The following is a 27,586-nucleotide window of genomic DNA, read 5'->3' on the forward strand; positions in this document are numbered from 1 at the left end:
TTGCCAATTAACCAGCACAGGCTCCTCAAGTGCATCAAATACTCTTCTAAGAGGGGCTACTACGTGATCTTTCTCTTCGCTTTGCTCTAGGGGCCTCAGGGGATGGTATCTGTCCCAAGGCGTTCTTTTAGCAGCTTTATACGCCTGGCTGTATTGCTTGCTGACCGATAAAGGTCTCCCTGTAACTTTTGTAATAATTCTCTAGGACTTGGATGTACAGGGGTTTGGGGTGGGCAATTAGTTGTTCCACTAAAGGAGACTGTAGATGGAGTTCTACTGGGACTCACAGGTGGAATAACCACTTCTGCTTGGGCTTCATTATAGGACTCCAATGCCTCCTGAAGATATTTATCATAATCTATCAAGGAATCAAGTTCTGTGACTCCACCCCCATTATTCATTCCACTTTCTTGCCTTGGGGTTACAACTGGTGGAGGGTTTGAATTAGGCTCCCTTCGATGTGGAGCATAGGGTGGAGATAGAAGCACCTCTTCCTCTGGTCCCTCAAAAATGGGTTTGAGTTTATTTGGCAAGATTCCTTTCCTAGCTTTGGCTTTTACAGCCAATAATTTGCATCGTTGGACTTTGCATTCCCTTATCCATGGAGGATTTTTATTTAATGTGCTCAGCCAGGAATCTATATATGAAAATTGTTCTGGGCACCCTCCAGTTTCTTTGGCGATGTTAGACCAAAGTTTGCTTACTAAATTTATATCAAAGGTTCCTTGAGATGGCCATCCAGTATTTTGTTTCGGCCACTCTAATTCACATAACGTTCTCAGGCGCTCTGGCGTCATTTTGACTCCATATGCCCCTGAGAAGGCTTTCTTAAAATTATTTAACATACATTCAAAAGGTGTATTTCCCCCCTTTGAACCCCCAACTCCCATTGTATGGCCCTGTGAAGTATCCACTCAGTCACTCACACACACACCTTACTGGGAAACGAAGTAGTACTCACTCCACACTTAGGTCAGCTACACATTGTACTTTCTCACACATGCAATGCGCCAGATACGTCAACCACACTCTACCTCCCAATCTTCCCTTTTCCCTACACCAGATCACCATCTGATGTACCCAGCCACCTAGCGTACTCAGTTCCCCTTTACTGAGACGCAGAAGTTTGATCAGGACTTCTCTTCCTCCCAATTAATTGGAGGGCCAAAACCCCTTAGTGCACTTACCCTTAGCTGGTTCCCTGTTTATTTCTCTGGTCCCCCCCCCGGTCCGTCGCCGTCAGTGGGCAGGGTATCAGACAGACGAGACTGCTGCGTTCCCCTGGAAAAATTTTTTCCAGTGCGCGCTGGGTAGGCAATCAGTTGTCTTCTCTCTTGTACCCTGTCCAGTAAGGCGAAGGGGCTGTGTTCCAGCAGACCACTTATCCGAGTCGCAGGCACCATAAAATGTAGCACCCTGCTTGTGGTTAACGCTTAGCTGGAATGAAATATTCAACGCAGCAACAGAGAAATTAAAATAATAATTTATTTGTCAGACAAATAAATAAGAGGCACAGTGGTATATGGTTACCAAGCTCTGGCCTGGCTCCTGCCATTATGGCCAACACTTATATTCCCTTAATCCAGCCCCCTTTGCTCCTCCTGTGGCTGCCTCTGTTCAATCAGCCTGGTTGGATTTCCTATTGGCTGATTGCTATAATTAATTCTAAAAGATACACCCATATCCTCCTGTCCTTATATGGAACACAAAGAGCTATATATTGTTACATCTATAAATGACAAATAAGTAGTAATATATCTTACATGTGTCTCAACAAGGAATCTTAATTACCAGCTCACCTCTTGCCTTCCTTGTCCTCCAAAACAGATGGTTAATAATTTTAAAATTTTATCTTGAACAGATGTCAGAGACCTTGGGTTCATATTCTCATGCATCATCAATGAAATATCTCCTTTTGGAGGTCTTTAAACAAAGGCCCGACAGCCATCTGTCATGAGCGCTCGATTGGCTTCTCCTGTCCGACAGGGGGGCTAGGCTGATGGCTGACTTAATTTCAAAATACAACTCTTACAACTATATGAAATCTAGCATTTCTTAAATCCTTTGCATAATTACATTTAAGACAATATATTTAATACATAACATAGGTAGCCTTTTAGAAGGATAAACTTCCTCAAAGTAAAAAGGAAGAAACAGTTTACAGCCTCAAAGTAAAATAGGGAAAAAAAGCCTCTTCCCCTTTTTACACTTTCCCCCCTTCTCCTAGCCAGTTGCTTTGTTTTCCATGTGCTCTTGGCCTTTTGTCCTGTGGCTCAAGTTTAACGGTTTTATTTTACTATTTACCCATTCCTAATTATGTTTGGTCTCTGCCCTTTTTATCTTCTGTAACATGTAGGGTCAGTGTCCTCACTCTCAGTCTGTAATTCCAGCTTTTACGACTTTGAGAATTGTTTTCTGCTATCAATCAAGGGGCCCCTTGTCTAGGAGGAAAACATTACCAAGGTTCTGTGAGCTGCTGGTCTTCTGCCTGGCATGAAACTTTTGAAAATCTTTAAGCTCTCTCTTTAATATACAAGTCCTGATCAAACATTAATAAAATGCAGGCTTATGCCTGATGCCTCAAGGGAGCCTGAGCAGTCAGTGGAGCCAGGGCCCAAGACTGGCAGAGCCAACTCATTCTGCTTTTGTTCCCCTGGCTGACACTAAGACTATGGAGTAAGAAGGGGACAGGAGGACCCCCCCCCCGAGAAGGCAGGCAGGTGGGTGTTGTCTGAGGGCAGGCTGAGCTTTGGGATTGGGGGGCAGTGCCCCATTCCTTTTAATGAATCAGACTTCACTGCCCTTTTGAGCCGATTGCGAGAGAAGCTGGGAACGAGGGTCTTTTTGCTCCTAGCACACAAGCAGTGAATTGTGTTTGTGCTTAGTGCTGCCCTCTGACTTCTGCTAAGCCCTGCCCTGGTGAGCAGAATTTCTGGTTTCTGTAATAACAATCAAGCAAAGCTGAGGAAAGACTGCACATTGGGGCCTTTTTAGCTTAGAAAAAAGGCAAGTAAGAGGAGGGCATGATATGCATACTGGATAGAGAAACGTTTTTCTTCCTCTCATACTTTTCATAATACTACAACTTGGGGCCATCCAAGGAAAGTGAATGATGAAAGATTCGTAACCATCAAAATAAAGCACTGTGGAACTCCCTTCCCCAGGAGGCAGTGCTGGCCACTTTGCATGGCCTTAGAAGAGGATGAGACAAGGCTACCCAGTGGTAGGGTGTGTGAACCAGGCTCAAGATTCTATTTTTATCTGTAACTTGGGGAATCAGTGTGATCTATTTCCAAGCCATTATATAGCTTTCCAGTTCTGCTTGTTATCTGAGACTAAATTAGATCGGTTAAAACCCGAGTTCTGTTGCTCCTCATTCATTATAATGGGGAATCTAAAAATGGTTGTAACGTTTTTCCTTTGCATAGCAGGAAATGACATTTGCAGGCATAGAGGTCCCACCAGAGTGGACCAAGGCTGCTAGATTTTAGTCAGATATATCCAGGGTATTTTTTGCATGGCATCATTAAAGTTTGAAATATTATTTATTTTTAAAAAAGAAAAAGAAAAGGTCTTCCTTATTTTCCGCCAGATGTCAATGCAATTTGCAGGCATGGTTACCTCTTCTGAGGGGAAGAAGCTGCAAGGTTTAGAATGATGGCAGAGGCGATCTCTCGGTGGTAGACTTTAATATTGGGTGGCTCCCAATCGTGTGTTAAAAACAACACAGCATTAAATATTTAAAAACTTCCCTAAACAGGGCCGCCTTCAGTTGTCTTTTAAAAGTAAAATAGTTGTTTATTGCCTTGACATCTGCTGGGAAGGCGTTCCACAGGGCAGGGACCACTACCGAGAAGGCCCTCTGACTGCTTCCCTATAACCTCACTTCTCGCAATGAGGGGACTGCCAGAAGGCCCTCGGTGCTGGATCTCAGTGTCCAGGCTGAATGACGGGGGTGGAGACACTCCTTCAAATGATATATAATGACTTCAAAAAATGTTTAAGACCACTTCCATTAAAAAACCAGAAGTTTTCTTATTAGGAATAGTAGGAGATGAAATACCAAAGGACTTGAAAAGACTATGTATGCATTGACAGTCGCAATAATGCTTCTCGTCCAGAAATGGAAGGAAGAGAAAGTCCCAACCAAGGAAGAATGGACAGCTAAGATGGTGGATTATGCCGAAATGGCAAAAATGACCATGAAGATCAGACACCAAGATGATAAGAAATTCAGTAAAGAGTGGGGGGAAATTATAGAGTACCTTAAAGATCACTGTAGATATTTAAAAACGTTAGCAGGATTGTTATAACACTTATAATGTAATAAGACTAAAGTTAAAAATGGATATAAAATGAATTTGAAAAATGTAATTACATGCAGTAAAAAGAATAGATAAATATTGGAAACCAGGGGTGGGGTGGGGGAAAGTCCGGGGATTCAAGTAATCTCAGATGTGTAAAAAATTGAAAATGATTTAAATGCATAAGAACACTGTCAAAAATGAATATATATATGTGTGTGTTGGAAATAAACACATGTTGTTGTTTAGTCATTTAGTCATGTCTGACTCTTCGTGACCCCCTGGACCAGAGCACGCCAGGCCCTCCTGTCTTCCACCGCCTCCCACAGCTTGGTCAAACTCATGCTGGTAGCCTCAAGAACACCGTCCAACCATCTCTTCCTTTGTCGTCCCCTTCTCCTTGTGCCCTCCATCTTTCCCAACATCAGAGTTTCTTTCAGGGAGTCTTCTCTTCTCATGAGGTGGCCAAAGTCTTGGAGCCTCAGCTTCACGATCTGTCCTTCCAGTGAGCACTTAGGGCTGTTTTCCTTCCGAATGGAGAGGTTTGATCTTCTTGCAGTCCATGGGACTCTCAAGAGTCTCCTCCAGCACCAGAATTCAAAAGCATCCATTCTTCGGCGATCAGCCTTCTTTATGGTCCAGCTCTCAATAAAAATAGGAGTGGTCCCCCAAAAAGACTGGGGTGGAGAAAATCACCCCAGGAAGGACATGTTACTTCAAGGGTCTTTCAGGGGAGTGGGCTTCCACTCCCACCATGGACTTTTCAGGGTGCAGCCTTTTCTACAGGACAGCGAAAGCTCTCTCCAACAACCTGCATTGTGCTGGGAGAATCATGGATTCCCTGGGAAAACCTGACCTAGGGGAAACATCACCTCTCAGCAAGAGCTCAGTTTCCTCAAGACTTCTACCACCAGGGAATGTTGGGAATGCATGCAGAGAGAGAGAGAGAGAGAGAGAGAGAGAGAGAGAGAGAGAGAGAGAGATCTTCACTGACTTATGGGGGGAAAGCAGCATAGATTCATGTGAAAAACGTATGCCATTTCAAATGCTTATTTCAGCATCCATCCCTCAAATCCCCTTAACCTTAATGTCCTGTGAAGATCATTAGCTGTGATTAAAACCTAGACCTGCCTAACCAAAGGCCTTTCAGAACATGATATAAAGAAATTAAGAGCTATGGGCCTTTCCCATCTTTAATTGTTCTGCTGGAAGTATATTGTACTTTGGTGCGGTCAGCAAACAGCAAAACTGCATTGCAATGGAATTAAAGGGCCCAGGAGGTTTTGTTTGGATGCAACTTGAACCTCTTCCTCTATTGGATGATCTCTGTAGGGATGCATTTGGGAACCTTTGCTATTATTAGATTCCTATTAGGCCAGGAATTTCCCCTCTTAACGTTTTCTCCAATACAGGATCAATAATGAACCCATCAGCAAGTCCTCCTCCTCCTCCTCCTCCTCCTCCTCCTCCTCCCTGCTTTAGGTGTTTCCAGGGATGGCATATTGCTTTGAGACAATTGTAAGCAGTTCCATTCCTGTTCTAAACCTGTGCATACTGTGGGTGTAACAGCAATTTAGAACTGCAGTACTGTAAAAATGCACTGTAAATGGTACAGCCAATCTCTGGTCTTTCTTTTCATTATAATGAATGGTGCAATTGGAGCTGGACCAATGCACTTGTTTTTTTATATATACATATTTTTATTGCTTTTTTCCAGTTATCATATCAAACCACAAAAGAAATACGAAAAAAGAAGAACAAAAGAAATCCAACTTTCAATTACATTTTTCCATAACTTACTGGACTTCCCCACGTCTCCCTCACCCTGCTTTCTTAACAATAAAATGTCAGCAAATTAATGGCTTGTTTCGTGTGTTGTTAATATTTTCAAATAATTCTCTTTTAGGTTCAAAATACTTATTATCAATTTACTTTTACTTTAAACTAAACACAATATTATTTTAAACTTTAGTCCTTTCCTAATCATATCTTAATTTCCAGTATACAAAATCTAATTGCTGGAGCTTAGTTTTCCAGTTCATGCAAATTATTAACATTCATATAACTTGTAATGTTTTTGTAAATAGTCTTTGAATTTTTTCCAGTCCTCCTCCGTTGTTTCTTCTGCCAAATCCCGAATTCTGCCAGTCATTTCGTCCAGTTCCATATAGTCCATCAGTTGCATATGCCACTCTTCCAGTGTGGGCAAATCTTGTGTCTTCCAATGTTTTGCGATAAGTATCCTTGCTGCTGTTGTTGCATACATAAAAAATACTCTATCCTTCTTTGAAACCTTCTGGCCGACAATGCCCAAAAGGAAGGCCTCTGGTTTCTTAGAAAAGGTATACTTAAATACCTTTTTTAACTCATTGTAAATCATTTCCCAGAAAGCCTTTACCCTTGGGCAAGTCCACCAGAGGTGAAAGAATGTCCCATCCGCCTCCTTACATTTCCAACATTTATTATCAGACAAGTGGTATATTTTAGCAAGCTTGACTGGGGTCATGTATCACCTATATATCATTTTCAAAATATTTTCTTTCAGGGCACTACATGCCGTGAATTTCATACTGGTGGTCCATAACCTTTCCCAGTCATGGCGGATTTAACTGTCTCATCCTGAGTATTCCATTTAAGCAGCAAGTTATACATTCTCGAAAGTACCTTTGTCTTTGGTTCTAATAGTTCTGTCTCTAGTTTCGATTTTTCCACCTGGAATCCTGTTTTTTTGTCCAACTTAAAAATCTCTTGAATTTGAGCATAATGAAACCAGTCTTGCACCTTATGCTTTACTTTTTCATAGCTCTGTAATCTCCAATTATCGCCTATTTTTTCTAACATTTCCCCATATTTCAACCAACCGGTCTCCATATTGGGTCTTTTTCGGGCCTTGGCCTCCACTGGTGATAGCCACCTCGGGGTCTTACTTTCCAATAAGTCTTTGTATTTTATCCAGACCATAAATATTGCTTTTCTGACAATATGGTTTTTGAATGTTTTATGAATCTTAACCTTGTCGTACCACAAATATGCATGCCACCCAAAAGCATTGTCAAACCCTTCTAGATCTAGGACATCGGTGTTTTCCAATAACAGCCAATCTTTCATCCAGCAGAAGGCTGCAGCTTCATAGTATAACCTTAAGTCTGGCAGGGCAAACTCCCCTCTTTCTTTTGCATCAGTTAGTATTTTGAATTTTATACGGGGCTTTTTGCCCTGCCAAACAAACTTCGAAATATCCTTCTGCCATTTACCAAAACATTCAGCTCTGTCCACAATCTGAAGGGCTTGAAACAAAAACAGCATCTTTGGCAATACATTCATTTTTATAGCTGCAATTCGACCCAACAAGGAAAGTTTCAGTCTTGACCAAATTTCTAAATCTTTTTAAACTTCTAACCAACATTTTTCATAATTGTCTTTAAACAAATTCAAATTTCTGGAAGACAAATTAATCCCCAGGTATTTCACTTTTTTAACCACAGTTAATTCTGTTTCCTTCTGAAACTCATCTGTTTCTAAAGGTGTCAAGTTTTTAACCAATACCTTGGTTTTTTGCTCATTCAACTTGAATCCCGCCACCCGACCAAACTCTTGAATCAATTCTAAAACTCTTTTTGTCCTAGATTCTGGCTCCTGTAATGTCAAAACCAAGTCATCTGCAAAAGCTTTCAGTTTATATTGTTTCTCTCCGACATGTATTCCTTTTATCAACCGGTCCTCCCTTATCATGTTCAAAAGCACCTCCAGGACTGAAATAAATAAAAGAGGGGATAAGGGACACCCCTGTCGTGTTCCTTTTTCAATTTTAAACTCATCTGTCACCACATTGTTCACTATCAATTTAGCTTTTTGTTCTGAGTAGATTGCTTCTATACCATTTTCAAACCCCTGTCCCACTCCCATCCCTTCCAAATTTTTCTTCATAAACTTCCAGGAAATATTGTCAAAGGCTTTCTCCGCATCAATAAAAATTAACACTGCTCTTGTATTAATATTTGTTTGCAAAAGTTCCAAAATATCAATAATGTTCCTGGTGTTATCAAACAAATGTCTGCCTGGGAGAAAGCCTGCCTGGTCCTTATGAATTACTTCATTTAGCACTCTTTTAAACCTACTTGCCAAAATGTCTGCAAAAATTTTATAATCCACGTTTAGGAGTGAGATGGGGCGGTAGTTCTTTAATTGAGTCTTTTCAGCTTCCAATTTAGGAATCAATGTGATGAAAGCTTCTTTCCACGTTTCCAGTGTCTTCTTCCCCTCCATAATCTGGTTACAAACCTCCATTAGTGGTTGTATCAAATAGTCTTTTAAGGTCTTATAATACTTGGAGGTAAGACCGTCTGGGCCTGGAGATTTGCCAAGTTGCATATTCTGGATGGCGCTCTCAATTTCCTGTTGTGTTATTCAATAGTTTAAGATTGTTCTCTTTTCTTGAGATAGTTTTGGTAATCCATTAACTTTTAGAAATTAGTCTATCTCAGTCACTTCCTGAGGCCCTTGGGTATAAAGTTTTTTGAAATATTTCTGGAAACACCTTCTTATTTATTCCGGTTTCTGTATATTTTTCCCTTCCACCTCCAGATTGGTAACAAAGTTCAATTTTTGTCTCCTTTTCAACTGCCATGCTAGCAGTTTTCCACATTTATTCGCCGATTCAAAAGATCTTTGTTTCATTTGTTTGATTTTCCATTCCACTTCTTGATTTATTAATTTCGCATATTGTGCTTGGTAAAACTTAATTTCTCTCAGAATCTCTTTGGATTTTGGTTTTAATCTCAATTTTTTCCCTCCATCTCTTATCTTCTCTAATATCTTATCTTTTTTCCCATTCCAGAGTTTTTTCTTGATCGTATTCTGTTGTATCAGAAACCCTCTCATTACTGCTTTACTTGCGTCCCAGATTATTCTCTTTTCCACCGAAGTGTTCAAGTTTATTTCAAAGTAGTCTTTCAAAGTTTTTTGGGCCTTTTTCACAATCTCTTGATCTCTTAGCAGAGCGTCATTCATTTTCCATCTGAAGGAACCAGCTGAAGTAAGTCTCAATTCCACTTTCAAAGCATTATGGTCGGAGCAAGTTTTTGGGCAGATTTCCGCCTTAACAGTCTTAGGTGCCAGTCCTCTAGATGTCCAAATTTGGTCTATTCTTGTCCATGACAAATGAGCCTCAGAGAAGAATGTTCGTTCTTTACCTAGGGGGTTCTTTGTCCTCCAAATGTCAATCAAATCCATACTGTCAGTCAGTTCAAAGAAGGTCTTGGGTAGCCTGCCATCTCTGGTTAGATTTTGGTTTTGCGACTTATCCATATAAGTAGAGACCACCCCATTCATATCTCCCATCAAAAGGATGTTAGAATAGTCCAAATAATCCAGCAATATCTCATGCAGCTTCTTGTAAAATTCTGACTTCCCTTCATTTGGTGCATAAATTCCTATTATCAAAAACTTTTCTCCTTGTGCTTGTATCTCAATGGCCAAAATTCTTCCATGCTCATCTTTAAATAGAAATTTCGGTGACAGGTTCTCCTCTGCATAAATCACGACCCCTCTTTTCTTAACTTTGTCTGATGAAATAAATTCTTGGCCTAGTCTTTTGTTGATTAATACTTTCCTATGGAGCCTAGTCACGTGAGTTTCCTGCAAACAGATAATGTCCAATTTTTCTTTTTTCAATATGTGGAAGATCCTCCTTCTTTTTTCCGGAGAATTCCCGCCATTTATATTCCAACTTAGAAGTTGCAGAGACATCCTGGATCAATTTAAGAGTCCTCTTGAGGTGTGTCTTCTTCGTCCAAACCCGATGGTAAAACAGGTGCTGGTTCAGGTGGGGGTGCTGGCCCGGCACCTGCTACTCCCTTCCGAAGGTCCTCTCCGTAGTCATTCAAAAACTTTAATTGGTCTTCTGCTGATTTGATTTTTATCTTTTTCCCTTTGATAGTGAAAGATAGTCCTTGAGGGAATTCCCACCTATAAGGGATTGTGTTGTTTCTCAGTAGTCCTGCTAGATCCTTATATATAGTTCTTAAGTCCAATAGTTGTTTCGGGATATCTCTGTAGATTTCTGCTTTTTTACCTTGAATCACCAGTGCTTTTTTAAAGTGTAGGCCAAGTATTTTGTCACTTTCTTGCCTAGATCTCAAAATGATCAGGCAATCTCTAGCTCTATCCTTCCTCACCACTCTTCCCAATCTGAAAGCGGTGACAATTTTAAAGTCCTTATCTTCTTCTATAGCCCAGAACTTTGATAATTCTGATGTCAAAAAGCCAATCAAATTGTCTTGTTCAAGTTCTGGAATTGAGCGTATCCTGAGATTATTTTCCCGGTTTTTCAGTTCCACCATAGACAGATAGGCCTGCTGTTCGCTGATTTGACTGCAGAGTGGCCTTACTTCCCTTCTTACTTCTTCTACCTTCTTATTGGCCTCCTCTGCTTTCTTATTTGCTTGTTCAGCCAGTTTCCGATTTTCTAGGGTTGTTGTTTGGAGGTTCCCAATTACTTGTGTATTTTGAGAAACTTGGTCAGTCAGCTTGTTGATGGTAGTTGTAACTTGGTCAAACTTTGTGTTTAAAGCAGCAAGCTGATCCAAAATTTTCTGAGAAACTGGGTCAACCCCTCCTGAGGCCATATCTTTTGAGGCTGGCTCTTGAATTGGTTGAGCACCTTGTCCTTCTTTCAATGTTAAAACCGTAGGGACAGATGATCTACGTGATTGTACGGGCTGTACAGGCAATGTTGTTTGTAGCAGTAGCTGTTCTGCCTTTGTTTTAGCTGCCCTTTTCCTTGTGCCACTCATTCCACAGCTGTCTATGCGTCAAGGTCAAATTGTAAGTCCCATGGGAAAAACGATCCAGGAAGGAAAAAACAAATACCAAGAAGATAGTCCAAATAAAAAGCAGTTCCCAGAGATTAGTTAATCCTAAATCCACTAGGGGGAGCTTCCCTGTAGATCAGTGAGAAAATAAATTTTTCCACTCTTAAACAGAAGCCCAAAATGAAGAAAAAGGGAAAAATTTTAAAGGTACCTTCAATGTCCCTTTATACTTGAAGAGCTTTTCCCAAGTGCCAACAAAGTTTCAGTAATAGGTGCAAGAAACAGTTTCTTCCTTATTTGTATCCAATCATGATTAACAATAGCAAGTCCACTTTTAGTTACAGTTTCTGCAGTTTGACAGTTCCTAGTGTCCTGGCAGCCCCAGCATTTGGTTATTTTTGTAATCCACTTAATAAAGAAGAGGAAAAGTTTCCGTTCAAATCAATCACTTCCCAGCCTCTTAATCTTTTCCCCCTTACAGATGATTAAGTTCCAATTTGCACAATTCTAGCAGCTTCCTCTTAAAGTCCCTTTCACAGCGCTCTCAGCTTGCAAAAGTTTTTTGCTTTGATCTTAGCCAAGTCGGAAGGCGGACTTCCTGTTTTCACCTCCCGTTTTCAGCCGAATTTTCCTTTAAAATTTAGACTCCAATAAATACTTGTAAATCCTTACTCACGAGTATACAATTCTGTAGCCGAATGTTCCAAGAAGAAAGGACAGCGCTCATCAGCAGCAGCCGCGCGGCTTCGCTTCCGCAGAAAGAGCGATGAACTCACAGCACCGCTTCCCCTTTCACGTTCCGGAACCTCTTACGAAGCTCCTTCCCCGCTTCTGGGGTCGCTCCTGGTGCCCGCCGAGTCCCACGGCCAAGGGCTCACTCTACCCATGGTTTTCCTTGATGGGTCGTCGCTGTGCCGCAGCTGATGTCCCTTTTCCGCGGAGCCCCTCTTCAGAGACCGAAGAGGACCGCCATTGCTGTTTCGCTCCACCCCCGGAAGTCAGCTGGACTAACGCACTTGGCTCTTGTGCAGTTGAGGGCAGGGCAAAGCAAAGCAAAGCAAAGCAAAGGCAACAGGTGATCTCTAGCTGCTTAAAACTGCCAACACATATGATTCCAGAAGCTTGCATGCATATCAGGAATTGCCACATGATCTGCTCTAGCCTACTGATGCAAAGAGGCTTCCTCAGCTGATGTGATTCGCGTCTCCTCCTTTGGGCAGAGCTAGGTGGTGGTGCATAGACTGAATCCTGGCTTAATCACTGAGGCCATTAGTCTAATGCAGGGTGGCCAATGTGCTGCCCAGGGGTGGCTGTCCTGCTTCGCCACCTGAGGTGAAATGGGATTTGCTGCCTCCTGGCCCTGCCTGCCGTGCACCTGCTTCTGCACCCCAGTTCTTGCCAAATTTGGCAGGAGCTGGGGTGCTCCTCCAAGTGTTGCTGCTTGCTGGAATGCCTTCCTTTCGGCAGCGGAAGCAGTGGGGCGGGCAGGTCATGCGCCACCTTTGGCTCTCCCGCCGCCTGAGGCAGGCAGTTTGCCCTGTATCATTGGTGGGCCGGCTCTGGTGGTGCCTGGAGGGTACTGGGATATTCGGGATCACAAGTCCCACCAACCCTAACCATTGGCCATGCAATAGATGGGGCTGATGGGAGACATAGTCCACACCCTCTGGAAGGCACCACCTTGGCTATCCCTGGTGGGGTTGAGCATGGCAGGCACTTAATTAAGTTTTTGAAATGGTAGGTATGAAGTATCTCACCTGTCTTCTCAATCCTTTTTTTTAAAAAAAAAAATCTTTGAATTGTTTCAATTTAGCTTTGGAATTTTGCTTTAGGTAAAACTCAGTAGCAGCTGGGATTGGGGTTCATAGTCATGTACCCCTTCATTATCTCTCTTTCTCTCCCTCCTTCTCTTTCTCTCTCTGTGTGTGTGTCCTTGCGTAAACTCAGTTCCTTTTGGTGCACAGCTCATAAAATGCTTGTCAGATTGGCATGCTCTCAAATTTTGCCAACATGACATAATTGACTTTGATTCTCCAGGCTGTGTTGAGGGAATTCCTTGTACTGTACAATAGATTTTGCTATCTGCACTTTTGCTACTGCAAATCCTTGCTCACTATCACCAAGTATCCATTGGCCTGCCCCCAGGGGGATTGCAATTTGTTTGTCTTGTTCTTGGCTTCCTGCAATGCCAAACACAGCAACAGTCCTGTCCCTTTTAAACCCCACCTGCATTCCTCCCCCCCCCTTACTAATAAAATGTTAAAGAGGATCAGAGAGCAAAAGTGGTCAGATTTTTCTATGGTGTGTATTTAGTGTTAATAAAAAATATGCATTAAGGGTTGTATACTAACCCAACTTACCTGGGAGTAAGAACCATTGTTCTAAATGTGGCTTATAGCAGGCAGACATAGTTACCCAGAAATGTACGCAAATGGTTTTTAAAAATAATAATCATCATCAGCTGCTATTGGAAGTAGTGACATCACCACAGCAATGACATCTTGTACTGCATAGCATCTCTTGTTTGCACGACTTTTACAAAACAACAACAACAATAATAACTCAGCTGCCTGATGTACTCATAACCCCCAAGCACAGCTACTCTCCCCTACCCCCTGGCAATACCATGATAGGAGATAGGATTAGAAACATAACAAGGTGTGTTAATGGCCACTGTCCTCACCTCAATTTAACAGAGTTCAAGAGAATACATATTTCAGCAGCACAATAGACCTGACACAAAATTGTGTTGCATAGTTATAATAGTCTAGTTCAATCAGTTCGTTATTTTTTTCACGACTGAAGAAATTTGTGCTGCTAAATGTCACTCACATGCTTGTGAATGGCTTCAGGCAAGCAACCAGTGGTCAGCTGAGGTGCAAGCTTCACTATTGAAAGAATCTTCACCATCCATCCCTGGTGGCAATCAAAACATTTCCGAAGAAATGGGCATGTTGAAATTTTCCATTCCTAGTGCTGCTGCTGAAATTCCTCGAGTGCTTCATTGGACCACTTCCAGCACGGACTGCCATGGCGTGCAGTGGACCCATGATAACAGTCTCCAATCGTGCAGTTAATTAAGGATAATATGAGAGTTATTATCCTTGTGACCCCCTCAGGGTCGAAGAGGGCGAGCTTTCACTCATGAACTGTCCGTTAACTGTCTCTCGCTCTGACGGAATACGAGCGGCAGCCATGAGTGGAAGTACTTCTGTTTTTTAAGATAAAATCTGGACTTAAGAAACAGGTGTGTTTGGGAAGAAGGAGACATGATAACCTGCTAAATGAATTAGCCACTGTGTGCCAAGGTTTTGATCTGGAGAGGAATTTGCCATAACAGGATTATTATGTAAGTGAAGGGGGGCCTTCTGTTCACTTTTTATATGTACAATATATTTGCTGATTTATGATCTGGCAAACCTTCACTGAAGATGAACTAAGTAATTATTATTGGATTGAGTTTACTATTGGATTACAATTATAAATGGAATGTAACAGGGATTTTACAAGAACTTTAGAATCTCCCTACGGAGTTCTTCAAATGAGAGACTGTGTAAAATACTGTATGGTTTTGCGGCACTGTCTCCTCTGGAGAGCATTAATTTGGATTTATAATTGCTTTGGTGAGATATCAGCTTGTTTAAAAAGATGGGAAGATTAAAGAACAAAGAGCTAGATGTCCGCCCAGAGCTTAGCCTGATGCCAGTGTACGTCAGTATACAGGAGGGAGAAAGGTTGTTTTCTGGTGCTCCAGAGAAGCGGACACGAAGCAATGGATCCAAACTACAAGAAAGAAGATTCCACCTAAACATTAGGAAGAACTTCCTGACAGTAAGAGCTGTTCGACAGTGGAATTTGCTGCCAAGGAGTGTGGTGGAGTCTCCTTCTTTGGAGGTCTTTAAGCAGAGGCTTGACAACCATATGTCAGGAGTGCTCTGATGGTGTTTCCTGCTTGGCAGGGGGTTGGACTCGATGGCCCTTGTGGTCTCTTCCAACTCTATGATTCTATGATTCTACTTTTGGTTCAGATAAACAAGATGGCGGTGGCTCTGACACAGTTTGAAAAATAGCTCTTGAAGGGAGACAGTACGGAATACTGACGATGGATTATAACAGGAAAGGAAGTACAAAGGAAAAATATTTTACACAGAAAACTACAGGCTTGAAATCCCTCTTGGAAGTTAATGGATATGGATTTTTTGAATACGAGTGAAGACATTATTTGCAGCAGTGGCTGCAAAAATAGAAAGGATCAAGATCGGAATTGCTGTATTTGGATTATATATGAGATTATGTGCAGGATTTAGGAAAAATTATCTCTGAACGATCAGAACACAGGAAGTCATCCAATTTGTTTAATTTGGAATGTATAATTGGCTTTATAAATTGTATTATTGTTATGTATTGGGTTTAACACATTTTATGTTACAAGGCGCGTTCTAATCAATCGTATAAGCGGTGGAAGACAAACGTTCCAATGGCAAGTAAGGGCACGCATTTTCAACTGTCAACTGTCAATGGTCAGTTCTTGCTCGGCATTATTATTGTGTTGTGCAGTCAGTTCGGTTTTTGTTTTCCTATGAGTGAATTGTTGTCACTGACAAATGTTAAATAAACGTAGTTGAGGAACTTATACTGCCTTGGGCTTCTGACTTCTTCCAAACATTTAACAATTATGATTTGGCATGATTTGATATTGTAATAATGTGGCCCATATTGGAGTGTTATTAATGGGGGGGGGAATTATTATTTTTTAATAAAAAGAGTGCTTCATCAGAAGGTTTTACTCAAGGCTATATTCTTTCTTGTCCAGAGGCAAGCTGGTCAAATGAGAAAATGTGCTATTTGATCCAGCCAGAACTATGTCTGCTGTTACTGTATCCCATATTCCACAATTCCACAATTCCACAGTTGGGTCTCTGGCTACAGCAGCTTCAGAATAGCAAAATGTGGAAACAATGGTTGGTGAAATCAAATGAGCACATGCACACTCATTCATGCCTGAGTACATTCCAAATGTTCCTATTCATCAGAAACTTTCCATATTTTCAGTTACCTGTCCCCCTGAAATTCCTATCTCTATTATTGCCTTTCAAGAATGCCTTGTTGAAATGTTTATTTAGCATTGCTGTTCTTCAGGGTTCAACTGAATCAACTCTCTTCTCAGAGCCTCCAGAAGTTAAATCTCCCCGTGCAGCTAGGCAGTTTTAGACTTTCAACTTAATGGTCTTGTGAGGCTCTCTCTCTCTTTAGATGGCCATGTGTATTGTTTCCTTCTTGCAAATGTGATAGGACACATCGGGTGTATGCTAAATTTGGGGCCCTCCCATTCATTCTGCAGAGTGGGGACCCTCAACGTCTGCCCTAAAGTTCTGTCTGGATGGCATCTCTGCTGTGAGTGGGAGGCAGATGGTGTTTGTCTCAAACGCGCATGCATATGCAGAGACAGCAAAGCATCATGCACTGTGCAGCCTATTGAGGCTCATTTGGGTTAGTCGAATAGAATGCAGGACAATTAAGTTTTCTCTTTATATCTTTAACACACAAGGAAAAAAAATCCAAATACCCTATTTGTTTTTGAATCAGTGCCTGCAGGAGATGGTGTAAATCCTTCAGCAATGGGTGTTGGAATAAGATCAGGCAAGTGACCCTTGGTATAAATCAGGGCTATTGCACTTACACCCCAGTTTTGAACTGTTCCACATCAGAGGGTATGTTGTTGGGGCACATTACCCCAAAGCATTACCATGCTTGGTATTTATTTGGAAAGAAGACTGTTTAAAATTAGCAAATACCTTAGTGGTGCAGAACCATAAAAAGGTTTTGACCGTCATGTTTTTACATGATACTGTTGGGCTGCAGCCTAGACTCATTGAAAATTGGCACAACTAACTTAGGTCCATTCATTTCAGTGGGTGTAGAATCCTTATTCACTGAAATAGATGCATTTGCCTAGATTGAAGAAACAAAAATATAAACTTGCCAAAAGTGGCAAAAGCACTTAAAAGCTTGTGGAACCAGTTGGGCTGAACTGGTAACCATGAAACCAGGAAGGTGGATGGGTTGTTTTGTCTTTTGTTTTTACTTGCCACACAGATTGGCTCTTCAGCGACTCTGAACCAGAATGTGTCAATGGGAATCCAAGGGCCGGGTCTCATAAAAAGTTGTTTATTCCACTGATGACTTGGCTGCTCTTATTCTTTTTGATGGCACAATAGTTTTGATGGTATAGTTGTTGTGTTTTTGCATTGCAATGACAAATCCTTCCAAGGTAGCCAAAAAGGACCTTAAGAAGAGTGAGATGAAAATGTAAGAGCTGTTTTGTCTTTAAAACTAGAATAGATGTAGGCAACAGGATTATTTCAGGTAGCACTGTTTTCCTTTCATCTCTGCCTGTAAATGTCTTTTATGAAATTCCGTATGTCTAAGCTTAGCAGAGCACAATAATGGCCAAGTCTTTCAGGTGCTGTATAGGGTAAGCTTAGTGATGCCTGATCTCATTCACAAGCTGGCCGCATCCAGGATGTCATTTTGTGTCATTTTCATGTCATTTTGGTGCTTAAGGTAGAAATGGCAAACCCTCCCGTAGGACACACAATCTACTTGCAAAACAGGAAGTGAAGAACATAGGCAGCTGTCTTATACTGAATCAGACCATTGAGCCATCTAGCTCACTGTTGTCTACACCGACAGGGGATCTGTCCCAGCTCTACCTGGAGATGCCAGGGATTGAACCTGGAACATTTTCAATGCAAAGCAAATGCTTTACCCACAGAGCAATTCAATACCATGGAGAGCTCTCCGTGAACAATTTGCTTCAACAAGGGTTGGCAGTAAGCTGAGCTCTTTTGCGTTTCTGTCTCAAGTCTACATCTCCTAAGCTCTGATCCTTTTTGAAGAACGAAGATCTCTTCAAGGGCTAACCTTCTGGCCTATAGACAGGCACTTTTCCTGCACTCTGTACTCCCCCATCTGGTGTACCCTCTGCACCTTTGTCTACTGTGCAGTAATGTCTGTACTCACTAGCAGTGGCTCTCCAGAATTTTAGACAAGACAGAAGTCAGGGAGGTGCCAGGGATTGCACCGTTCCCATGGGATGTAAGAAGCCATAAATTTCTGTTCTGACCCATGTTCATCACATTCAGTGCTATTTTAATTACACCACAGTTTAGCTTCCTACAAAAACAATGTTCGTCTCTCTGTTTACTGAGATTGAATTGTACATAATTAATTTTGCTATTATTAGTCATAGTGGAAAGTAGTAGCTACTGTGGAATGCTTGGCCACAGCAGCTCATGCACTGGTTACTTCAAGATTTGATTACTGCAATGCACTCAGTGTGGGGCTTCCATTGTGCTTGCTTTGGAAACTGCAGTTGGTGTGCAAAGCTGCAGCCTGACGGCTGACAAGAGTGAGACCCTTCAGCATATAACATCTTTGCTCAGAGTTCTGCAGTGGTTGCCGATTTGCTACCTGACCTAGTTCAAGGTGTTACTATTAGTATATAAGGCCCTTAACAGCTTGGGACCAGATTACTTGTGGGATCACATTACTCCATATATACCTGATCAACCGCTTCCATCTGTGGAACTGGCAGTGTTACGGGTGACACATAATACTCATTCCATATTTGTAAGGAATCTGTATTTTAGTGTGGCAGCACCTACACTTTGGGACTCCCTCCCTTCCCTGCCCTCTTCCCTGCTGAAAACATTGTTCTTTAGGTGAGCCTATCCAGCTACGCTCGACCACACCAAACTATGTCGACCACAGCAAACTGTGGCAAGTTCTTAAAGAAATGGGAGTGCCTGATCACCTCATCTGTCTCCTGAGAAATCTCTATGTGGGACAAGAAGCTACAGTTAGAACTGGATATGGAACAACTGATTGGTTCAAAATTGGGAAAGGAGTACGACAAGGCTGTATATTGTCTCCCTGCTTATTTAACTTATATGCAGAATTCATCATGCAAAAGGCTGGGCTGGATGAATCCCTAGCCGGAATTAAGATTGCTGGAAGAAATATCAACAACCTCAGATATGCAGATGACACAACCTTGATGGCAGAAAGTGAGTAGGAATTAAAGAACCTTTTAATGAGGGTGAAAGAGGAGAGTGTAAAATATGGTCTGAAGCTCAACATCAAAAAAACGAAGATCATGGCCACTGGTCCCATCACCTCCTGGCAAATAGAAGGGGAAGAAATGGAGGCAGTGAGAGATTTTACTTTCTTGGGCTCCATGATCACTGCAGATGGTGACAGCAGTCACGAAATTAAAAGACGCCTGCTTCTTGGGAGGAAAGCAATGACAAACCTAGACAGCATCTTAAAAAGTAGAGACATCACCTTGCCATCAAGGTCCGTATAGTAAAAGCTATGGTTTTCCCAGTACAGTGGTGCCCTGCAAAACGAATGCCTTGCAAGACGAAAAACTCACTAGACGAAAGGGTTTTGCGGTTTTTGAGCTGCTTCGCAAGACGAATTTCCCTATGGGCTTGCTTCGCAAGACGAAAACGTCTTGCAAGTTTGTTTCCTTTTTCTTAATACCGTTAATACCCAGGGTGCATTGCTTGAAGAGGTGCAGTTGCGACCTGACTTCGAGGAGCAACTCATAGCACGCGGTGTGGTAGCCTTTTTTGAGGTTTTTGAAGACTTTGCTGATTTTTGAAGCTTTTCCAAAACTTCTTTTGCAGCCATTTGGTAAGTTAAACTTTCAAAACTTTTTTGGGGGTTTTTGGATTTTGGGTTGGGGTGCTTGGAATTCAAGGACTTGGTGTTGGGGAGGGGTTTGCAAGAATCTGGAAGCTTGTGTGTTTTTTTCTGCATTTTTCTGATTTTTTGTGACCATTGGGCCACTCTGCTGTTTGTTTGTTTTTAAAAAAATCTGGTTTTGAATTTCTGTGTGGTGGGTGGCTGGGGGAACAGTTGAGGAGGGGTTTGCAAGAATCTGGAAGCTTGTGTGGTTTTTTTATGAATTTTTCTGATTTTTTGTGACTATTGGGCCACTCTGCTGTTTTTTTTAAAAAAAATCTGGGTTTGAATTTCTGTGTGGCGGGTGGCTGGGGGAACAGTTGGGGAGGGGTTTGCAACAGTTGGGGAGGGGCTGGGGGAACAGTTGAGGTTTTTGAAGACTTTGGTGATTTTTGCAGCTTTTCCAAAACTTCTTTTGCAGCCATTCGGTAAGTTAAACTTTTAAAACTCTTTTTGGGGTTTTTGGATTTTGGGTTGGGGTGTTTGGAATTCAAGGACTTGGTTCTGGGTTTGAATTTCTGGGTGGTGGGTGGCTGGGTGCTTTTGAATTTTTTGGATGTGAAGCACTGATTATTTTGGGGGGGGGGGGTTGCGAAGGTAGGAGCTGTGCTGCCATGGGACCCAAGAAGACTGCTGCTGCTGCTGCAGAGGCCGGTGAGGGGAAGAAGGTGAAGGTGATGCTGGAAATGAAGAAGGAGATCATCCGGAAGCACGGCGGTGGAATGCGTGTGACAGACCTTGCCAGGGAGTATGGGAGGAATCCATCGACCATCGGGACCATCCTGAAGATGAGGGAGAAGATCCTTGTGACTGATGCAGCCAAGGGAGTCACCAGGATCGTGAAGAACTGCCCAGCTGTTCTGGAGGAGGTGAAGAAGTTGCTGCTCATCTGGTTAGAAGAGAAGCAGCATGCAGGGGACACAGTGACTGAGGCCGTCATTTGTGAGAAGGCCAAGGCCTTGCACGCAGACCTCGTCCGGGAACAGCCAGGAACCTCAGGCGAGCCAGAAGTCTTCAAGGCAAGCAGAGGCTGGTTTGACCGGTTCAAGACAAGATCTGGAATCCACAGCGTGGTCAGGCATGGAGAGGCTGCCAGTTCTGATGTTTCTGCGGCTGAAGACTTTGCAGCGGAGTTCCTGGAGTTTGTGAAGATGGAGGGCTACGTTCCACAGCAGGTCTTCAACTGCGACGAGACTGGGCTGTTTTGGAAGAGGATGCCCAAAAGGACTTTCATCACACAGGAGGAGGCCAAGTTGCCTGGCCACAAGCCCATGAAGGACCGTGTGACCCTGCTCTTCTGTGCCAATGCAAGCGGCGACCTGAAGATCAAGCCCCTGCTGGTGTACCACTCGGAGAACCCACGGGCCTTCAAGAAACACAAGGTCGACAAAGAGCAGCTGAGTGTCATGTGGCGATTCAACAGTAAGGCTTGGGTCACACGTGTGCTGTTTGTGGACTGGGTCAATCTTGTTTTTGGCCCTGCTGTCAAACAGTACCTGCTGGACAACGACCTGCCGCTGAAGGCTTTGCTTCTGATGGACAATGCTCCTGCTCATCCCAAAGGCCTTGAGGAGGACTCGTTGGAGGAGTTCAGCTTCATCAGCATCATATGAGGAACGGCTAAGGGAGCTGGGCATGTTTAGCCTGAAGAAGAGGAGGTTAAGGGGTGATATGATAGCCATGTTCAAATATATAAAAGGATGTCACATAGAGGAGGGAGAAAGGTTCTTTTCTGCTGCTCCAGAGAAGCGGACACGGAGCAATGGATCCAACCTACAAGAAAGAAGATTCCACCTAAACATTAGGAAGAACTTCCTGCCAGTAAGAGCTGTTTGACAGTGGAATTTGCTGCCAAGGAGTGTGGTGGAGTCTCCTTCTTTGGAGATCTTTAAGCAGAGGCTTGACAACCATATGTCAGGAGTGCTCTGATGGTGTTTCCTGCTTGGCAGGGGGTTGGACTCGATGGCCCTTGTGGTCTCTTCCAACTCTATGATTCTATGATTCTATGTTCCTGCCGCCTAACACCACACCAGTGCTCCAGCCGATGGATCAGCAGGTCATCGCCAATTTCAAAAAACTCTACACCAAGGAGCTTTTCAGGCGATGCTTCAAGGTGACTGATTGCACCACCATCACCCTGCAGGAATTCTGGAAGGACCACTTCGACATCGTCACCTGCTTGAAGATGATCACCACGGCCTGGAACGGGATCAGCCAGAGAAATTTGAATGGCGCTTGGCGCAGCCTGTGGCTGGACTGTGTGGCACCAAGTGACTCTGATGCACCAGAGTCAACAGTGGTGCAGGACATTGTTGCCTTGGGGAGGACCATGGGCCTGGAGGTCACAGAGGAGGACATCAGCGAGCTGGTGGAGGAGCACGACCATGAGCTGACCACCCAGGAGCTGGTTGAACTGCAGGCAGAGGTTGCGCAGGAGCAGGCCTGGCTGGAAGAGGAGGAAGCAACTGAGGAACGGCTGTCCTCCAAAGAACTGAGGGACATTTGCCAGAAGCGGAAGGAGGTGCAGGCTTTTGCAGAGCGGCACCACCCGAACAAGCACGTGGCACATGACCAAGCGAACACTTTTGATACGAGGGTCATGCCGCCTTTCAGGGAGGTGCTGAAAAGGCGGATGAAGCAGCAGACCATGGACAGGTTCTTCAGCAAGAAGCAAAGAGTGGAAGAGGAACCTTCTTCGAGTTGTCCCCCAGAGTCTTAGAAAATGTACTGTACACTTTGTTGATTTTTAAATGTTTTTCTGTCATGTTTAGAAACTTAATTTATTGTTCCTTCAATTTTTGAAATGCTCTTTACAGTATGTGTGACTTTAAAGAGAACTTAATAAACTCTTGTTGTACCAAATTTGGCTTTGTTTGGACTTTTTTTGACCATAGGAACGCATTAATTGAATTTCAATGCATTCCTATGGAATTTCGTGCTTCGGAAGACGAAAAATTTGCTAGACGAAAAAACTCGCGGAACGAATTAATTTCGTCTTGCAAGGCACCACTGTAGTGATGTATGGAAGTGAGAGCTGGACCATAAAGAAGGCTGATCGCCGAAGAATTGATGCTTTTGAATTATGGTGCTGGAGGAGACTCTTGAGAGTCCCATGGACTGCAAGATGATCAAACCTATCCATTCTTAAGGAAATCAGCCCTGAGTGCTCACTGGAAGGACAGATCCTGAAGCTGAGGCTCCAATACTCACCTCATGAGAAGAGAAGACTCCCTGGAAAAGACCCTGATGTTGGGAAAGATGGAGGGCACAAGGAGAAGGAGATGACAGAGGATGAGATGGTAGGATAGTGTTCTCGAAGCTACCAGCATGAGTCTGACCAAACTGCGGGAGGCAGTGGAAGACAGAAGTGCCTGGCATGCTCTGGTCCAGGGGGTCACGAAGAGTCGGACACGACTAAATGACTAAACAACAACAAACTACTTTCTGCCTTCATAGTTGGAGGCAGTAATGCTTCTGAGTTTCAGTTTCTGGGAATCATAAATAGGGAGAGTTGCTCTTGCACTCAGGTCCTTCCCATTGAAGCATCTGGTTGGCCACTGTGAGATCATGATGCTGAACTAGATGGGGCATTGGCCTATTCCATTTGGGCTGCTTTTTCCTCTTTCATCTCTCAACAAGCCTTCTAAAGTAGAGATTTGCATACCTATTGGTATCTGTTTTGAATTTGAAATAATTTTTATATATGCAATTGCTCTGGTTATCTGGTTATCTCCCGCTTGGACTCTATTTCTGAAGGCGACTCGGAAACTACAACTAATCCAGAATGTGACTGCTAGACCTCCAAGAACAAGGCACATTTTTCTGCATTTACTGATGCAGAAACAAGACTAAACTTATGTGCACATGTGAAACTGACATGGACTGTACCTTGGCTGATTCATTCATACCTGAAAGGGAGTGTAGTGCAGTCTTTTCAGTGCTGGCCTGGGAAACCTGCTACTATACTCTCTATTCGTTTTAAATTGTGCCATTGATTTGTTGTAACTCATCACTGGGATCTTATGGTGACAGATGTGTTAGAAATCCAATCCACCAGTGAATGAAGGAATGACTCAAAGGAGTACAAGCATGTCCCTATTTTCAGCTAAAATGCTGGACTCATCCTTCTGGAGACCTTAGCCTTATGTATCCCTCCAGCCCATTTTGCCAGTTCCCTGCCTATAGCTTTCCTCTTTATTCAATTTTCCTGCCTGTGCCTTGGCTATCCCCTTTCTTGGAGATTGCTCATGACTGAGAGTGTTCTTGATGGAATATGGAGAATAAAACCCATTTGTAAAAGGTATGTAATACCTGTGCCTAGGGCTGGGTGGATCTGTCAATTTCAGTTTCCCAGTTTCTCATTTTTTTGACCTGAAGTTTAGCCCTCCACATTTCCACATCAGTTTGTGCATTTATTTAGTTTTTAATTTTAAAAATTTAATTCATAAAATTTAATTAAATTTTAAATTCATAAAAATTTGCAAGCATTATAGTGCAAATGTCTTCTGCTATACACATTTTTGCATGCAATTTTGCTTAAAATACATTTCTTTGAAAAGCAATTCCCCCAATATAAAGCATGTTGTATGTTATTTTGACTAATATATGCATATTTATGGACGCATTACCCCAGGAAAGCATTTTTCTATGCTTTATTTCGCAGGGGAACTGCATTGCAAAATTTGGAGAAGAGTGAATTTTGAAGGATTTCAGTTTGGTGTTTTGGTTTGTTTGTTTGGTTTGGTTTGGTTTGGCATTGTTCTGGAAAGTGTGAATAAGGTTGTTGTTCTGGAAAGTGTGAACTGAATAGAATTTCTCCCCCACTTGTACCTGAGACTATACCCTTGAAAGCTACATAGCTTGGAAAAATCTCATAGACAAATCCTCAGAACAAGACTCCTACTTCCACATGTGGTGGTTCTGCCCCATATCTGTAGCTTTTGGGATTGAATCTTTGCTTGTTTTTCTAAAATAGCAAACAAAGTCACCCCAAAAGTAGCCCCTTCAGCTCTTCTATTTTTACTAGCCCTAAACGTCTCCATAAATATCTCAATAAATCCCTCTTGGTTGCAGCCACATCAACAATATCTGGAGACAGGAAAACATCCCTGGGAGTTTTGATTGCACATTGATATAAGCGTGTTCAGCATCTCGCTCACATGGAAATGTTAAAACATGCTGTGAGGAAAGTGAGGGGCCAAAATACATTAATTTGACACTGTATAGCCTTCGTCCCTAACTTTCATAAATACTATTTTTTGAGTGTTAACAACCTCAAACTACCCACCCTGGGTTTTTGACGGGCTAAGGAGATAGATTTACTTAGTGCTTATCTAATCATCACCAACAGCAACAACTTAGAATGATTAGGAACATAACAGAGTAAATCCTATTGAACTCGGTGGGAGTAACTTCTGAGGAAAAATGCTTAGGATTGCAGTGTAAGGCTTGACCCAGTTACCTGGGAGTAAGCTCCATTGAATACTTCTGAGAAGACAGTGTAAGGCTCCATTTACAATAAAGGAATCAATGGCTGGCTGTTGAAGCATTATAATTAAATAATTTAAAGTGGTTACATTTTCCTTCAACATTATAGGAAGGACTTCATATGCCTGCTTCACAGTTTCCTTCCTTTGGTGCAGGTATTTTATTTTCTGTAACGGACTCCGTTTTTGCACCCACACCCACCACTTTTTATTGTTCTCCAAGATGTGGAGGGGAGGAAAAAGGAAAACCGGGACATTCTGGGATCAAATCAGAAACTGGAATGGCTTCTGTAATTCTGGGACTGTCCCTGGAAAATTGGGACACTTGGAGGGCATGTGGAACTGTAGTCCAAAACATTTGGAGGGTATCAGCTTGCAGAAGGATAGAACTGGGACTCCTGGGGGAGATAGGAAAATAGTCTGACCTGGTTAGAAGGCACCTTCCTACATTCTTCCAAGTTTCAGAATGAAAAAAGTGGCGCTAAAAGCAGAAAATGAAGAAGATCTAAAGGGAGGGTCTGCTCTGATTTGGAGGGAGAGCATGGAAGAAAATATACTATGTGGCAAGTCCAGCTTCCTGATATTTACAGCTTCTGTTTTTTAGAAGTAACTTTCTTCTAATGGCTGTGAAGAATAAGGATAGGAAAGAAATACAATTCAGTTCACATTTAAGGGCAAATTGACCTAATTCACACTTTCCAGAACAATACATGAAGCAAAACATGGCTGTCCATTGAAATGTGCATTTCTGTGAATTTTGTGGCGCACATTGCCAGCCAGGTATTGAGTCCAAAAATGATTGAGTCCAAAAATTACTGGAGTAAAGTGTGCATAGAAATGCACATATTAGTGAAAATGAGAAGCAAGAATGCATTATCTTAGGAAAAAATTGCTCACTGATTTGGAAATGTGGAAAACTCGAGTGGGAAATGAGAAAGTCAGGGAAAGTAAAATCTACAGATTCCTGTAGAGGCAGGTGACACTTACTGAGATCTCTGAAGCCTGAGGGGCAGCTCAAGGTTTTTCTGTTGCCGGTTGTCAGAAATAGGCAGTTCAGTGTCTCTTATAATAATCCCTTGTCCCTCTGCATGGTCAGAAGAAATGGTGTAAATTTATACAGAAAAGCAAACACCCCCCCCCAATAAATTATGCAAAACTTGCTCGATTTGCATAAAATATGCAGGTTGCAGAAATCAGCTGGGCACCAATGCGATTTGCTACGTGAATATACTATTGAGGAGCTGACATGATTACCATTTCTCAAAGGGGCTCGCAGGGCACGTGACCTGCTTCGATTCCAACCTCGGAGAACTTCCTTTGTTTCCCTTGACACCAGTCGGCACATCGCAAGATCCAAAGCTTGGCTACGGAACACATAATTAGCTTTCCCCAACGCTCTTGATAACAGCAGCAGCTAAACGGAGAGGGAGGCTGCACTAAAGCCGAGATGGGCCAGCACAGGATCAACCAACCAATCGGAGCCCTGGAGGTGGGGCTTGAGATCCGGCAAATAATTACTAAATGCATTTCCAGCCCAGTTGGTCTGGGCTGCTGAAAGATCTGGCTGCAGAGTGAGAGGGGAAGCAGGAATCTAAGCACCGGTGTTTGTGGAACGCTGCTGTAGCATCAACCCTGGACTGCCTCCTGCTGCCTCCTTCCTGTCTTCCTTGGTAAAAGGTACTGCCACCTGGGTGGATCATATGGTCTGGGTCTGTGATGCTTTAGCAGCCAGAGAAAAGTTTTTATTAGGAAAATTTCTGCCGCTTGTGTGGAAAAGGAAAATGGTCTACTAGCTTCTCTTCTTTGCCTGAAAAACAGCAGCAGCAATATGGTACCTCTGTATTGCTTCCCCCTTCCTAACTTTAAGATGGGGGTAATGCGGGGCAGGGGTATGTGTAGGACTGGCAGTGTAGGTGCCTGTAAAAACAGCAGCAACTACTAGTCTGAGCATTTTTAATGCTGTGTGTGAGTGAGCAGCAGCAGCAAGGTCCAAAGCGTTGCCAAGTCTGATCATCCTTCTTGTGCCATGAGAGGTAAATCTATTTAGACCTGGCATGTGTGTGAGTGTTTTTTTAAAGTATGCAATCCTCCAGTGTGTGCTAATGCAGAAGTAAATCCCACTGTGTTCAGTCGTGCTTACTCCTGAGTAAATATGGGCACCATTTGAATTCAGAACTTTAGAGGGGGCCTCGTGTGAGCTGTCAAACTTGGACTGGTCCATCCCCAAGATCCT

The 27,586-nt window shown here is 42.7% G+C and overlaps 2 protein-coding genes across 5 annotated transcripts in view; both read left to right on the forward strand.

Moving 5' to 3' along the window:
* The window catches only part of LOC309536182 (tigger transposable element-derived protein 1-like), a 190,010-nt gene extending 166,930 nt beyond the window's left edge, over positions 1 to 23,080 (forward strand). The window contains exon 3 of the mRNA XM_082230141.1: positions 22,287 to 23,080. Within this exon, the coding sequence (XP_082086267.1) occupies positions 22,287 to 22,586 (300 nt within the window). The 3' untranslated portion in view covers positions 22,587 to 23,080. The remainder of the gene's footprint in view (positions 1 to 22,286) is intronic.
* A 3,537-nt stretch (positions 23,081 to 26,617) lies between these two features.
* Positions 26,618 to 27,586, forward strand: part of ZMAT4 (zinc finger matrin-type 4) — a 286,981-nt gene continuing 286,012 nt past the window's right edge. The window contains exon 1 of one of the 4 annotated variants that reach the window (XM_082230608.1): positions 26,618 to 27,030. The gene's annotated coding sequence lies outside the window, so the exon portion shown is untranslated. The remainder of the gene's footprint in view (positions 27,031 to 27,586) is intronic. The other 3 variants (XM_082230606.1, XM_082230605.1, XM_082230607.1) reach the window with 3 other exon arrangements.

This window comes from Podarcis vaucheri (genome assembly GCF_965113315.1).
Source record: "Podarcis vaucheri genome assembly, chromosome: 7".
Classification (NCBI taxonomy): Eukaryota; Metazoa; Chordata; class Lepidosauria; order Squamata; family Lacertidae; genus Podarcis; species Podarcis vaucheri.